Below are 13,053 nucleotides of genomic sequence, written 5' to 3'. Positions count from 1 at the left end.
CAGTCACATCAGTCTCTGTACCAGAGGAGCTTACATTCTAATGTCCCCTCTCCCACAGTCACATCAGCCTCGTACCAGAGGAGCTTACACTCTAATGTCCCCTCCCCCACAGTCACATCAGTCTCTATACCAGAGGAGCTGACACTCTAATGTCCCCTCCCCCCGCAGTCACATCAGTCTCTGTACCAAAGGAGCTTACACTCTAATGCCTCTTCCCCAACAGTCCAATCAGTCTCTGTATCAGAGGAGCTTACACTCTATTGTCCCCTCCCCCACAGTCCCATCAGTCTCTGTATCAGAGGAGCTTACACTCTAATGTCCCCTCCCCAACAGTCCAATCAGTCTCTGTATCAGAGGAGCTTACACTCTATTGTCCCCTCCCCCACAGTCCCATCAGTCTCTGTACAGAGGAGCTTACACTCTAATGTCCCCTCCCCCACAGTCACATCAGTCTCTGTACCAGAGGAGCTTGCACTCTAATGTCCCCTCCCCCACAGTCACATCAGCCTCGTACCAGAGGAGCTTACACTCTAATGTCCCCTCCCCCACAGTCACATCAGTCTCTATACCAGAGGAGCTTACACTCTAATGTCCCCTCCCCCACAGTCACATCAGTCTCTGTACAGAGGAGCTTACACTCTAATGTCCCCTCCCCCACAGTCCCATCAGTCTCTGTACCAGAGGAGCTTGCACTCTAATGTCCCCTCCCCCACAGTCACATCAGCCTCGTACCAGAGGAGCTTACACTCTAATGTCCCCTCCCCCACAGTCACATCAGTCTCTATACCAGAGGAGCTTACACTCTAATGTCCCCTCCCCCACAGTCACATCAGTCTCTGTACAGAGGAGCTTACACTCTAATGTCCCCTCCCCCACAGTCCCATCAGTCTCTGTACCAGAGGAGCTTACACTCTAATGTCCCCTCCCCCACAGTCACATCAGTCTCTGTACCAGAGGAGCTTACACTCTAATGTCCCCTCCCCCACAGTCCCATCAGTCTCTGTACCAGAGGAGCTTACACTCTAATGTCCCCTCCCCCACAGTCACATCAGTCTCTGTACCAGAGGAGCTTACACTCTAATGTCCCCTCCCCCACAGTCCCATCAGTCTCTGTACCAGAGGAGCTTACACTCTAATGTCCCCTCCCCCGCAGTCACATCAGTCTCTGTACCAGAGGAGCTTACACTCTAATGTCCCCTCCACCACAGTCACATCAGTCTCTGTACCAGAGGAGCTTACACTCTAATGTCCCCTCCCCCACAGTCACATCAGTCTGTACCAGAGGAGCTTACACTCTAATGTCCCCTCCCCCCAGTCACATCAGTCTCTGTACCAGAGGAGCTTACACTCTAATGTCCCCTCCCCCGCAGTCTCATCAGTCTCTGTACCAGAGGAGCTTACACTCTAATGTCCCCTCCCCCACAGTCACATCAGTCTCTGTACCAGAGGAGCTTACACTCTAATGTCCCCTCCCCCACAGTCACATCAGTCTGTACCAGAGGAGCTTACACTCTAATGTCCCCTCCCCCCAGTCACATCAGTCTCTGTACCAGAGGAGCTTACACTCTAATGTCCCCTCCCCCGCAGTCTCATCAGTCTCTGTACCAGAGGAGCTTACACTCTAATGTCCCCTCCCCCACAGTCACATCAGTCTCTGTACCAGAGGAGCTTACACTCTAATGTCCCCTCCCCCACAGTCACATCAGTCTCTGTACCAGAGGAGCTTACACTCTAATGTCCCCTCCCCCGCAGTCACACACTATTATTATACATGTATATAGCTCTGACACATGGGATTCCAGAAGATACGGCCGGTCGGTATTCCTCCTCACCTTGTCCAGGCCGCTCTTCATCCGATCTTTGGCGGTTTTGATCTCCATCAGTTTTTTTCCGATCAGATTGGAGTAGATCCCCAGCAGCTCCAGGTAGCTCTTCGGGGTGATGTAATTGTGTCGGGAAAGTTCGGCTAAATATTGCTTGGACTTCACGGCGACTGACTGGTGCATCTCCACACACATCTGTATCTGTAAGAGGAAGGCGGACGTTCTGAAAGCTGAATACACAAAAGGAAATACGTACTGTATATCGGAGCTGTTCTACATGATTTGTGTTTCTGTCCATCCAGTTCTGAGGTTTGCACAGCTCTGCTACACAGTACATCCCTGCCTGGCAAGGCAGATCTAATATTTTTTTCTCTGCTGCAGTGCAGTAACACATACAGGTCTGGTCCCTCCCCCCAGCCTGTGATTGGATAGATAAAACCCACCTAAGAAAATGACTCAAAAAAGAATTTAATGTATATATAAGTGATACCAAAAATAGGGGAAATGGGGAAGGAGGAACGCTGGGGAGTCCACCAGTACCGAAGAGTATAAACGAGGTGCCACCAGAGTATCTGGAAGGGTGCCACCTAACCAACTATCAAAAAACAAAAGAAAATAAAAAAATAGGCTGCACTCCTAATAGGCCTCAAGATAAAGTGTATTGTACACCAATCACAACGATACAAACACCGGAGCTACACCATGCAATCCAACACCACAGGGGGCGCCACCCCCGGGAAAACAGGGGACCCTCCAATTGGGACATAAAGAGGAACAATATCCACTGGGTCTATCCTACTCCCGATGGTAACCTCTAAGAGCCACTCCCAACCACCTCCCACCCTACCAACCACTCCCAACCACCCCCCACCCTACCAACCACTCCCAACGACCCCCCACCCTACCAACTACTCCCAACCACCCCCCACCCTACCAACCACTCCCAACCACCCCTCTATCCTACCAACCACTCCCAACCACCCCCCCATCCTACCAACCACTCCCAACCACCCCCCATCCTACCAACCTTTCCCAACCCCCCCCCCACCCTACCAACCACCCCCCACCCTACCAACCAACTCCCACCCTACCAACCATTCCCAACCACCTCCCACCCTACCAACCATTCCCAACCACCTCCCACCCTACCAACCACCCCACACCCTACCAACCACTTCCCACCCTACCAACCACTCCCAACCACCTCCCACCCTACCAACTACTCCCAACCACCTCCCACCCTACCAACCATCCCCACCCTACCAACCACCTCCCACCCTACCAACCACTCCCAACCACCTGTGGTTGGTAGGGTGGGGGTGGTTGGTAGGGTGGGGGGTGGTTGGTAGGGTGGGGGTTGGTTGGGAGTTGTTGGTAGAGTGGGAGGTGGTTGGAAGTGGGAGGTGGTTGGGAGTGGTTGGTAGGGTGGGAGGTGGTTGGGAGTGGTTGGTAGGGTGGGAGGTGGTTGGTAGGGTGGGGGTGGTTGTGAGTGGTTGGTAGGGTGGGGGTGGTTGGGAGTGGTGGGTAGGGTGGGAGGTGGTTGGGAGTGGTGGGTAGGGTGGGGGTGGTTGGGAGTGGTTGGTAGGGTGGGAGGTGGTCGGTAGGGTGGGGGTGGTTTGGAGTGGTTGGTAGGGTGGGAGGTGGTTGGTAGGGTGGGAGGTGGTTGGGAGTGGTTGGTAGGGTGGGAGGTGGTTGGGAGTGGTTGGCAAGAAGGGAGGTGGTTGGGAGTGATTGGCAAGAAGGGAGGTGGTAGGGGTTGGCTCTTAGAGGTTACCATCAGGGTAGGATAGTGGATACTGTTCCTGTCAGGGACCATCGCGACGCATGGGTCTACACATGCGTAGGCATCTGTCAAGACGTACAGGTAGCAGGGCACTAGGACCCAGGCGCATCCATCGTCTTGACAGTACTAGGCAGGCACTGGGACCTAGGCGGCGACGGTCAGGTGCAGGGCGGGCTACTTAAGCCAGCCCTGCACAGATGCTTGTTGCCGAATGGTCTTTTGTATCCTGTTGCCTGTGTAGTGAGTACTCTGATCTGGATTGTCTGACCTTGTTGCCTTCTCCTGTCCTGACCCCTTGGCTTGCCTGACTCTGCTCCTGGATGTTCCCTTATAGATCTGATCTTTTGGTATTGACCCTGCGTGTGACCCGACTATCCTTTGCCTATCGTCTTGTACCTCACCGATCCGCTAGTTACCGACCCAGCTTGTTTGACTCTGACTTTGCTCATCCGTCCATCCATCCCTCAGGGATCCCTGGGCTCCCTCACATCAGACTCTTAACCCGCTGGAGCCCTTGGCAGACTCCTCTACCTCTGGTAGAGATACCTAGCAGCTGCGACCTGGTCCCGGAGCGCTCCAAGTCCATCCCCACCATCAGGGGCCCTGGTGAACAAGTGCTCCGGTACTTAGACTCCGCACTCTGGGGAGGCTCTATCAGGGGACTGATAGAGGTACTGTCAGGCGGTCCGTTACAGTTCCATCTTTGATGTCCCAATTGGAGGGTCGCCTGTTTTCCAAGGTTTTGAGGTTGGCCTATTAGGTGTGCCGCCTTTTTCTTCTTTTCTTTTGTTTTTGATATATAAGTGATACATTGTAGACTGTTCAGCAAGGATGAGACAAATGTATTTTAATTACAACCATACAGCTCCTCCTTTATACTGAGAGCAGGGGGTGGACTCCATCCAGCACCGACAAAGAACGTACCATGCCCTCGATGACGGAATCTTTGGACTCCAGCTCCGGGATCTCCTTCAGGAAAGATGAGGCTACGGATTGTAAAGCTTCTGCCGGCCATTCGTCAAACCAATCGATGGTACAGCAGGTGACCAAGGAAGGGAACTGCCGGAGACGAGCCCGAAACACCTCGCCTATAGGACTACAAAGTGGAAATTGGATGAGAATTGGAGGTTCAAAGGGCAGAGGACCCTAAACTCCAATGGAACCTTCAGGAAACAATGTCCAGTTGTAGCATAAAAACAATATATGGTCACCTAAATATGGTTTATGGTGTTTAGAGTTTTTCCTCTGTCTGCAAAAGTTTTCTGCTGGGATTTTGCCCAAAATTTTTGAACAATTTTCTTCCATTTTTTTGGTCATTTGTAAACTTTGTAACAATAGTTCTCTCCCTGAGGTGAGGGGGAGCAGACACCGCTCGTAACCAACCTCTGGAGTCAAGCGTGCTGAGTGTATGGAGTGGCCTCAGCACCATGCTAGCTATGCCCCCCCCCCCGACGTGTTTCGTCTTGCCCATCAGGGGGCTTGGTCACAGAGGCGAGAGGAGAATAGGCTGCTAGAGCACAGGTGTCAAACTGCAACCCAACAGCTGTTGAGAAACTACAAGTCCCATCATGCCTGTGCCTTTGGGAGTCATGCTTTTAACTGTCAGCCCTGCAATGCCATATGGGATTTGTAGTTCTGCAACACCTGGAGGGCCGCAGATTGACACCCCTCTGCTAGAGGATATATTCTCAGCATCATCAGCCCGGAAGTGGATCAGGTGTGTGGAGGTGTGAAAAATGCGAAAAGAAAAACCCAAACAAACAATCAGAATGAAAGGTATGAAAGGAAAAAAAAAAAAAGGAGAAGAGGTCAGAAATAAAAATATGTAAAGAAAAATAAGATGAAAAAAAAAAAAGAATAAAAGTAAGAATAAGAATCAAAATAGAAAAAAAAAGCTGAAAAAGAATAAAATGTAAAAAAATGGAAATAAAAGCTAAAAAAAAAATATAAAATGAAAATAAGATGAAAAAAAGAGAAAAATGAGCAACATAGAAAAAACAAAGTACAAAAAGGGAGTTGGATACAATAATAAAAGATTAAAAAAAAGGGGGAAGGAAGGATTACGTGAAATGAATAAAGCAAAAAAAAAAATAACAGGAGGGATGAAACATACAGAAAAAACGAGAGAAGAATAGAAAAAATCTAATGGATAATCTAAACTAAACTGAAGAATAATGTAAAAAAAAAAGTATTAGGAATCAATCAAATTGGAAAAAGAAAAAAATACTTCTTTCCCTTTCAGTAGATTCCCATCTTGTCTTAAAGCTGCAAGTAATAGAATGATGGCGCTGGAACCTTTGGTAGACGATAACTGTGTGCTATTGGTGTTTGGCAAAACTGTACTGGTGGTATCCTATTGGAGCATCTACACTATATTGCTAAAAGTATTGGTCCCCGGCCTTTCCACACACATGACCTTTAATGGCCCCCCAGTCTTGGTCCGTAGGGTTCAATATTGAGTTGGCCCCGGCCTTTCCACACACATGACCTTTAATGGCCCCCCAGTCTTAGTCCATAGGATTCAATATTGAGTTGGCCCCGCCCTTTGCAGCTATAACAGCTTCAACTCTTCTGGGAAGGCCGCCCACAAGGTTTAGGAGGGTGTCTATGGGAAGGTTGGACCATTCTTCCAGAAGCACATTTGTCAGGTCAGGCACTGATGTCGGGGGAGGGGGCCTGGCTCGCAGTCTCCGCTCTAATTCATCCCAAAGGTGTTCTATGGGGTTGAGGTCAGGACTCTGTGCAGGACAGTCAAGTTCCTCCACCCCAAACTGGCTCCTCCATGTCTTTATGGACCTTGCTTTGTGCACTGGTGCGCAGTCATGTTGGAACAGGAAGGGGCCATCCCCAAACTCTTCCCACAAAGTTGGGAGCATGAAATTGTCCAAAATGTTGCCTTAAGAATTGCCTTCACTGGAACTAGGGGGGCCAAGACCAACCCCTGAAAAACAACTCCACACCATAATCCCCCTCCACCAAACTTTACACTTGGCACAATGCAGTCAGGCAAGTACCGTTCTCCTGGCAACCGCCAAACCCAGACACATCCATTGGATTGCCAGAGAGAGAACACGTCTCCACTGCTTTAGAGTCCAGTGGCGGCATGCTTTACACCATGGCATCCAACGCTTTGCATAGTACTTGGTGATGGAAGGCTTGGATGCAGCTGCTCGGCCATGGAAACCCATTCCATGAAGCTCTCTACACACTGTTGTTGGGCTCATCTGAAGGCCACACCAAGTTTGCGCACCCCCTACTCGGAAATGCACTCCAAAGACATGCTGGGAGGTTAATTGGCTCCTGTCTATATTGTCCCTAGTATGTGTATGCATGAATGTGAGTTAGGGACCTTAGATTGTACGCTCCTCGGGGGTGGGGGCTGCTGTGAATGTACAATATATATGTAAAGCACTGTGTAAATTGATGGTGCTATACAAGTACCTGAAATAAATAAATAAATGCAAGATCACATGCATGTACGTGATTGTGTGCAGCCCTGCCGTCCTGCAAGAGTATTTCTGCTATAGGGCGGCGGGGAAGCGGTTAAAACAACTACCGTGCCACCATCCATATAGAGAAATAGAAGGGAGAAGGTCTATTAAATATTGTGTTTAGTGTCACTTTCAGTATTTTTGTCAGTTGGTTGCGGATCACTTTTGCTGTGTTTTTCTGTTTGCTGGCGGTTGGATGCGTTTTGTTTCACCGTTAAAGAATATATAGTCTGGCCTCAGTTTCCTAGTGTAGCATCCCTGCTGCTGATTCCTGACAGTCAAGGTCACGGTTTCTCAGCTAGGGTTCCTCCAGAGGTGGCCAGGGGTTCCTTGAGCCTTGAGAATTTTTGACTCTCAGATGTGTTCCCACTGACACCATTGATCTTTTTAGCTCTCTGTAAGGGGGGTAATTCTTCCAAAAAACCACAGGTGTAAGGAACATTCTTCACACTGACAATTACACGCATGTATCAGGGGTTCTAGACAGTCATTTTTAACAGGGGTTCCCTGAGGTTGGAAAGGTATTTCAGGGGTTCTTCTGTGTTAAAAAGGTTGAGGAAGGCTGGTCTAGGTCAGTGATTCTCAACCTTTTTTCAGCCAAGGCACCCTTAAAATTATGGAGAGTCTTGAGGCACCCTTAAAAATTATGGAGAGTCTTGAGGCACCCTTACAAATTATGGACTGTCTTGAAGCACCCCATTCTAAAATGTGAAAAACTATTCTAATAGTTTTATATAATGCAGCAACTACACATGTAGGCCACCCGACGTTAGAGGTGGTTTATTCTTCCAAAGCAAATACACTTTTGCACACTGGTACTGAGTAGTATTCCCATGTTTCTCTTCTCCCTCAGTTTCTCTCCATAACTGAGCTAATGTGACTCCCAGCACTGATGGAGAGGGGCGGGGGAGGGTCAAACTAGGATGCTGTGCAGCCAACCGACATCCTCATTAACACCTGATGATGTCATTGGTTGTCAGGACGCTGGTGGCTAGAAGGTTGTAATGGTGCACAATGAAAACCTGCGGTTTTGTGTAGCTAAAAGGCCGGCTTGTTCCACCTTCCAGGCTTGTATACAAGTTTTGGGCAATTCTTAGATATTTTTCCAAGGCACCCCAGAAGAAACCTCAAGGCACCCCAGGATGCCTGGGCACCCTGGTTGTTTAAGGCTGGTCTAGGTGGCGTGTGGGTAGCTCCTGTGAACCGAGGAACTGCCACAGCTACCCCGGAATTCGAAAGTAATATTTGAATCAGAAGATTGAAGCACCACATTTAAGTCCAAAATGAGGTTTTGTTCCAAAGGTATATTAGGTGCTACAGCCAACGTGCTTTGAGGACTGTCGTTTATACAAGATGGAAAGGGAAAGGGAAAGGGAAAGGGAAGGGAAAGGGTAAGGGAAAGGGGAGGGATAGGGAAGGGAAAGGGGAGGGATAGGGAAGGGAAAGGGGAGGGATAGGGAAGGGAAAGGGGAGGGATAGAGGAGGGAAGGGGGAGGGATAGGGGAGGGAAGGGGGAGGGAAAGGGGAGGGATAGGGAAGGGAAAGGGGAGGGATAGAGGAGGGAAGGGGGAGGGATAGGGGAGGGAAGGGGGAGGGATAGGGGAGGGAAAGGGAAGGGAAGGGAAGGGAAAGGGAAGGGGAAAAGGAAAGGGAAAGGGAAAGGGAAAAGGAAAGGGGAAGGAAAGGGAAAGGGAAAGGGAAAGGGGGACTCACATGGATGGTTCTCAATGGCTCAGTCAGAAGCATTACAGAGCTGCTGGCTGCTCCGTATAGAATCTCTTGCCCACGCATCCTCTTTTCAGAAGCTACACGGACTGGAGTGTGGACGGGCCCAGGGGGAAGCAGGGCAGATCCAACCTTTCCTATTGGTGCGGAGTATGGGGGGAGGAGCTGGGCACTGAGGAGCACACGGGGGGGGGCTGGAAAGAAACTGAAAGCTGGCAGACAGTAGGGGATGATCAGTGCAATGGTGGGGACAGTTACAAGCACCAATCTACCTCCTGTATGGATTTCAACGAAGCAGCTGAAAGCCGCACCTCCTCTTCTCCCTCCTGCAGAGTTTGTAACTGCCCCCACCCACCCCTTGTCCCGGCCCTGCTCACCCCACGTAATTTCCACTTGCCAAATGCGAGCAGGCGAGTGGAAATTTTGAGGGATGTTCTAACTGTTGCTGACCTGGTGTTAGATACAAATAATTTTAGAAAGCCCATATGACAGTGTATGAGGACACATTGGAGTTTTTTCTCCAATTGGCCAGAATCTAAAGTTTAAATGTTTTAAGTGTATAAGAGATGTGTTATAGAGAATTGGAGTAAAGGTCTTTAAAGTCATACAGAAAAGAGACTCGTCATGCACTATGGATGGTACCTCATGCACAGCACGGTATGGATATTTCCCCGGACTCGGCGGGTATAGGCTGCCATCAGGTTGGCCTTTGTTGGCTGTTGCCCCATGTCCTGTACAATTGGTTTCATGACAGTGACAATCTGATCCTGCTCCTCTGGTCCGTACAGGTTGGGGACATCTCCGGAGTTCAGAATATTGTTGATGTCTTCAAGGAATGATTCATTCTTAATCTATAACATGGAAATGTATAGCTATGAAAGAAAATAGCAGAAGAATCCATGGCTATCACTAGACAGACTTTGAACAAAGATTTATGAGATGCTGGTGGTCTTGGCATCTTATGTGGATATCCCCTGGGGGGGTTTCTGGTTGGAGCCTGGACCAGCACTTCCAGCATGGAGAAGATTCGTTAAGTCTCAGAACACACTAGAGGGATCAGAACTCCTAGAACACCTCTACATCCAGTTCAGTCTGCTGTGATTCTGAATCTCTTCTAACATCGGTGGTCCACAAGGCAAATCAAAAGACAATTATTTATTTATCATCCTAAAGCAGTGAATAGATAACATTTTCTAGAGCTTGACCAATTTAGAACATATAAAAAGCAGACAACTATTTGATAAGCTGAAAGGTAAGTAAGCAACGTCTAAGGACAATATTTTCACATGCCCTTTGGGTTAAAAATCAAGCAACAATATTTTGGATGGATTTAAAGTCTGTGCTGAAATAAAAAATTTTTGAAATCATCATCTCTGTTTCGTATATGTCCTACAGGGGTTAGGCTCTAGGAAATTCTTGTATTGTCAGGAATGGAATCTGAACCCGTGACTTCTGCTCTGTCCAGCAGTAGCGTTTTTTTGCTGAGCCACCTGAGATGTGGACAGTACCCTGTCTGATCTCTTAGAACGATCCAGCATTGTCTCTTGTTTCTGGTGAACCTTGAACTCTTTGTTCTTACTATGAACTTCCTGATTTAGGCCATATCTCTGCACCTCCTGTTTGCCAGATTATTGCGCCCTCACCAGCCGATATTTTGCGCCTTTACGTATCTACAACTGTCCTCATCTTCACTACACCGACCTTTCGCTTGTTCCTCAAATACGCATCTGCTTGGTCCCAACCTGCAACCACATGTTCCAGACTTGTTTTCTGACTATGCTTCTTCTTGATCCCTGCCAGCTATATCTGCTACTGGACCCTCCTGGTGGGGCAATTCTAAGGACCGCCACCTGGTACTAACACGCAGCAAAACCTATCTCCACCATCAGGACCATCATCTCCACCACCATACCAGTTAGTGCTTAGACCCTGCACCTCCGGGCCCGTGTCATCCTCTAGGGTGACCTGCCTGTTTACTTATCCAGCTGGTGGAGGGAGCCTCTCTATTGCTATAGCTACTGGTCTTCGAGCCTGGCCCCTGACCATGACATATATGCTGTAAGCACATTCTAACAATCCGCATTAAACCTGCAACACCTGATCACCATTGCAGCTCAAATCATGTTGTAGTGCACACCTGTCCTAATCATGTGTGCTTAAGTAGACTGATGGACATTCATCTTGAGCTTGATCAACAGTTACCTAACCGTTTGTACCAGTCTGTTTAGAATTGGTTTGACTGAATGTGATCTGAACATTAATCTCCTAACTGTTATCTGCTCTGACCATCTGTCTGAGGAATTACACCGCTCTGGCATCTATCCTGACTGTTATTCAGCTGTCACACCTGAAGACACAGAGGGGTTTATTTACTAAACCTGGTTGACTCAGAATCTTGGGCACCTGTGCATGGTAGCCAATCAGCTTCTAACCTCAGCATGTTCAGTTAAGCTTCAGCAATAAAACCTGGAAGCTGATTGGTTTTTATGCAGAAGTGGACAAGATTCTGAGTCAACCAGGTTTAGTAAATAAACCCCAGAGGGTCCACCAAATTCCATGGCAGTGCATAAAACATTTCCTTCTTGACCCCATCAGTGTTGATCATTATGATGATAAATATCTTCGATCAATTCTTCTACTGATGAATCCTTTAATTTTACCATCCAATCAACATTAATATTTAGCGCCTACAGTTCGCCATCACCAGACCGTTTTGGCATGAAATTCCAAATTTTGATCATTCATAGACTAAAGAACTTGTAAAACCAGATGCTACTGACGTTGGCCATGCGGGTGTTGCGGGGTGAATTGCATGGGAATTACCTGGGTGTCGGTGAAGAGGAAAGTTATGGGCGTATTCTGCAGTCCAGCTTTAAGTAAGATTCCTTTTATATCCTCCCTCCATTCCGCCATCCCGTAGTTTTTCGACAGCTCGATCTGGAAGCATTCATACTCCGCCCTGGAAATGTACAGATAACAAACGGTCCATGGCTGATACAACAAGAAACATCCAATAAGCAGCAGCCAATCACTTTCATGGACTGTAATGATTAAAGATGAATTCCAGGTATGTCCATTATTATATAGTTATGGTAGTCCAGCTTGGACTTATGTACGTATGTATATACCACACCTGTGGGATCCCCATGGAAGCTGGAAATCACTGTAGTAGGGACCACTACTACACAGCTACTACAGTGATCTCTACTAGTTTCTGGGTTCTGTTTGTTCTTACATGTGACTCGCCAGTCTTGTGAGACTCTGTCTCCCACTTCCTCCAACGCCCAGGAGCAAAGCGTTCCCCAGCGGCTGGCGCAGGATGCGACTGATGCGACAAATGTGCTGGATGGCATCAAGGAAGAGGACCAGCTTCATCTTGGTGGTGTTTATTTGATTATAATCCTCCATGTATTCCTCCATTACACGAAGGAGCTCAGAAAGAAAGAAATGACAACACTTAAGTTTGGTCTCCACCAATATGGCTACAAAACAACCTACTTAGGGTAACACTTGTGAGGTGAAGAAACCCCCAAATAAAATTTCATACCTTCTTTACAATGTTCCTGTCAGGAAGACCGTGCCAGCCTGTATATCTGGAATCAAGCTCCAGCACCTGCATATGGTTCTGCACATAGAGTTGTGAACAGTCAAGCTCATCTCACAGTGGCTCTGAACAAGGTCCACTTACCACCTTGGCCTGTTCTTTGACCTGTCTGCAGCTTCTGCTTCTCTGCTCATCTGTTCCTGTACCGACTCTGGCGAATTTTACCAACTACGAGTCCTGTCTGACCCTCTGCAAGTTATTACCCCAACCTGTTCCTGACTTTATTTCTGCCAGTGGCAGTGCAACACCCGTCTGTTGCTAACTTTGGCTTGTATCTTGACCTCGTCTCATGTTATGCTACATCTTCTCATCAATTTAGACACAATGATGACCATGCTCTCACCATGCCTTCAAGCCAACATCATCAACCACCACTCACGCCAGTCCATTATCAATACACTCCCTGTCTCTCTATCCTTTGGCATTTTTTTTGGGAGCAGAAAGAAAGGCCACCTTCGTCATCTCAGGCTCCTTTCCCAGGTACGTGACAGTTCCTGTACTACTTTTAACGTCTACGTGTAGCCTGAATTACAAACATAAGTCAGCACAAGGGACATACCTTACAGTTAGTGTGGTGTGTCACTTGTGCTGATTCTTCTTGGCTTAGCAGAAATGTTTGTGGCTCTT

At 48.1% G+C, this 13,053-nt stretch overlaps 1 protein-coding gene across 1 annotated transcript in view; it reads right to left on the bottom strand.

The window, feature by feature from the left end:
- DNAH1 (dynein axonemal heavy chain 1) overlaps nucleotides 1–13,053 on the bottom strand; it is a 109,045-nt gene that overhangs the window by 36,389 nt on the left and 59,603 nt on the right. The window contains exons 46-50 of the mRNA XM_089666400.1: nucleotides 12,058–12,254; nucleotides 11,646–11,781; nucleotides 9,465–9,673; nucleotides 4,531–4,702; nucleotides 1,833–2,024 (exon numbers count right to left, since the gene is read on the bottom strand). Coding sequence (XP_089522526.1) covers nucleotides 1,833–2,024; nucleotides 4,531–4,702; nucleotides 9,465–9,673; nucleotides 11,646–11,781; nucleotides 12,058–12,254 — 906 coding nt within the window. The remainder of the gene's footprint in view (nucleotides 1–1,832; nucleotides 2,025–4,530; nucleotides 4,703–9,464; nucleotides 9,674–11,645; nucleotides 11,782–12,057; nucleotides 12,255–13,053) is intronic.

This window comes from Staurois parvus, unplaced genomic scaffold (assembly GCF_062004578.1).
Source record: "Staurois parvus isolate SC_StPar_1 unplaced genomic scaffold, SC_StPar_1.0 ptg002689l, whole genome shotgun sequence".
Taxonomy (NCBI): domain Eukaryota; kingdom Metazoa; phylum Chordata; class Amphibia; order Anura; family Ranidae; genus Staurois; species Staurois parvus.
This window is presented reverse-complemented; position numbering and strand designations above follow the sequence as displayed.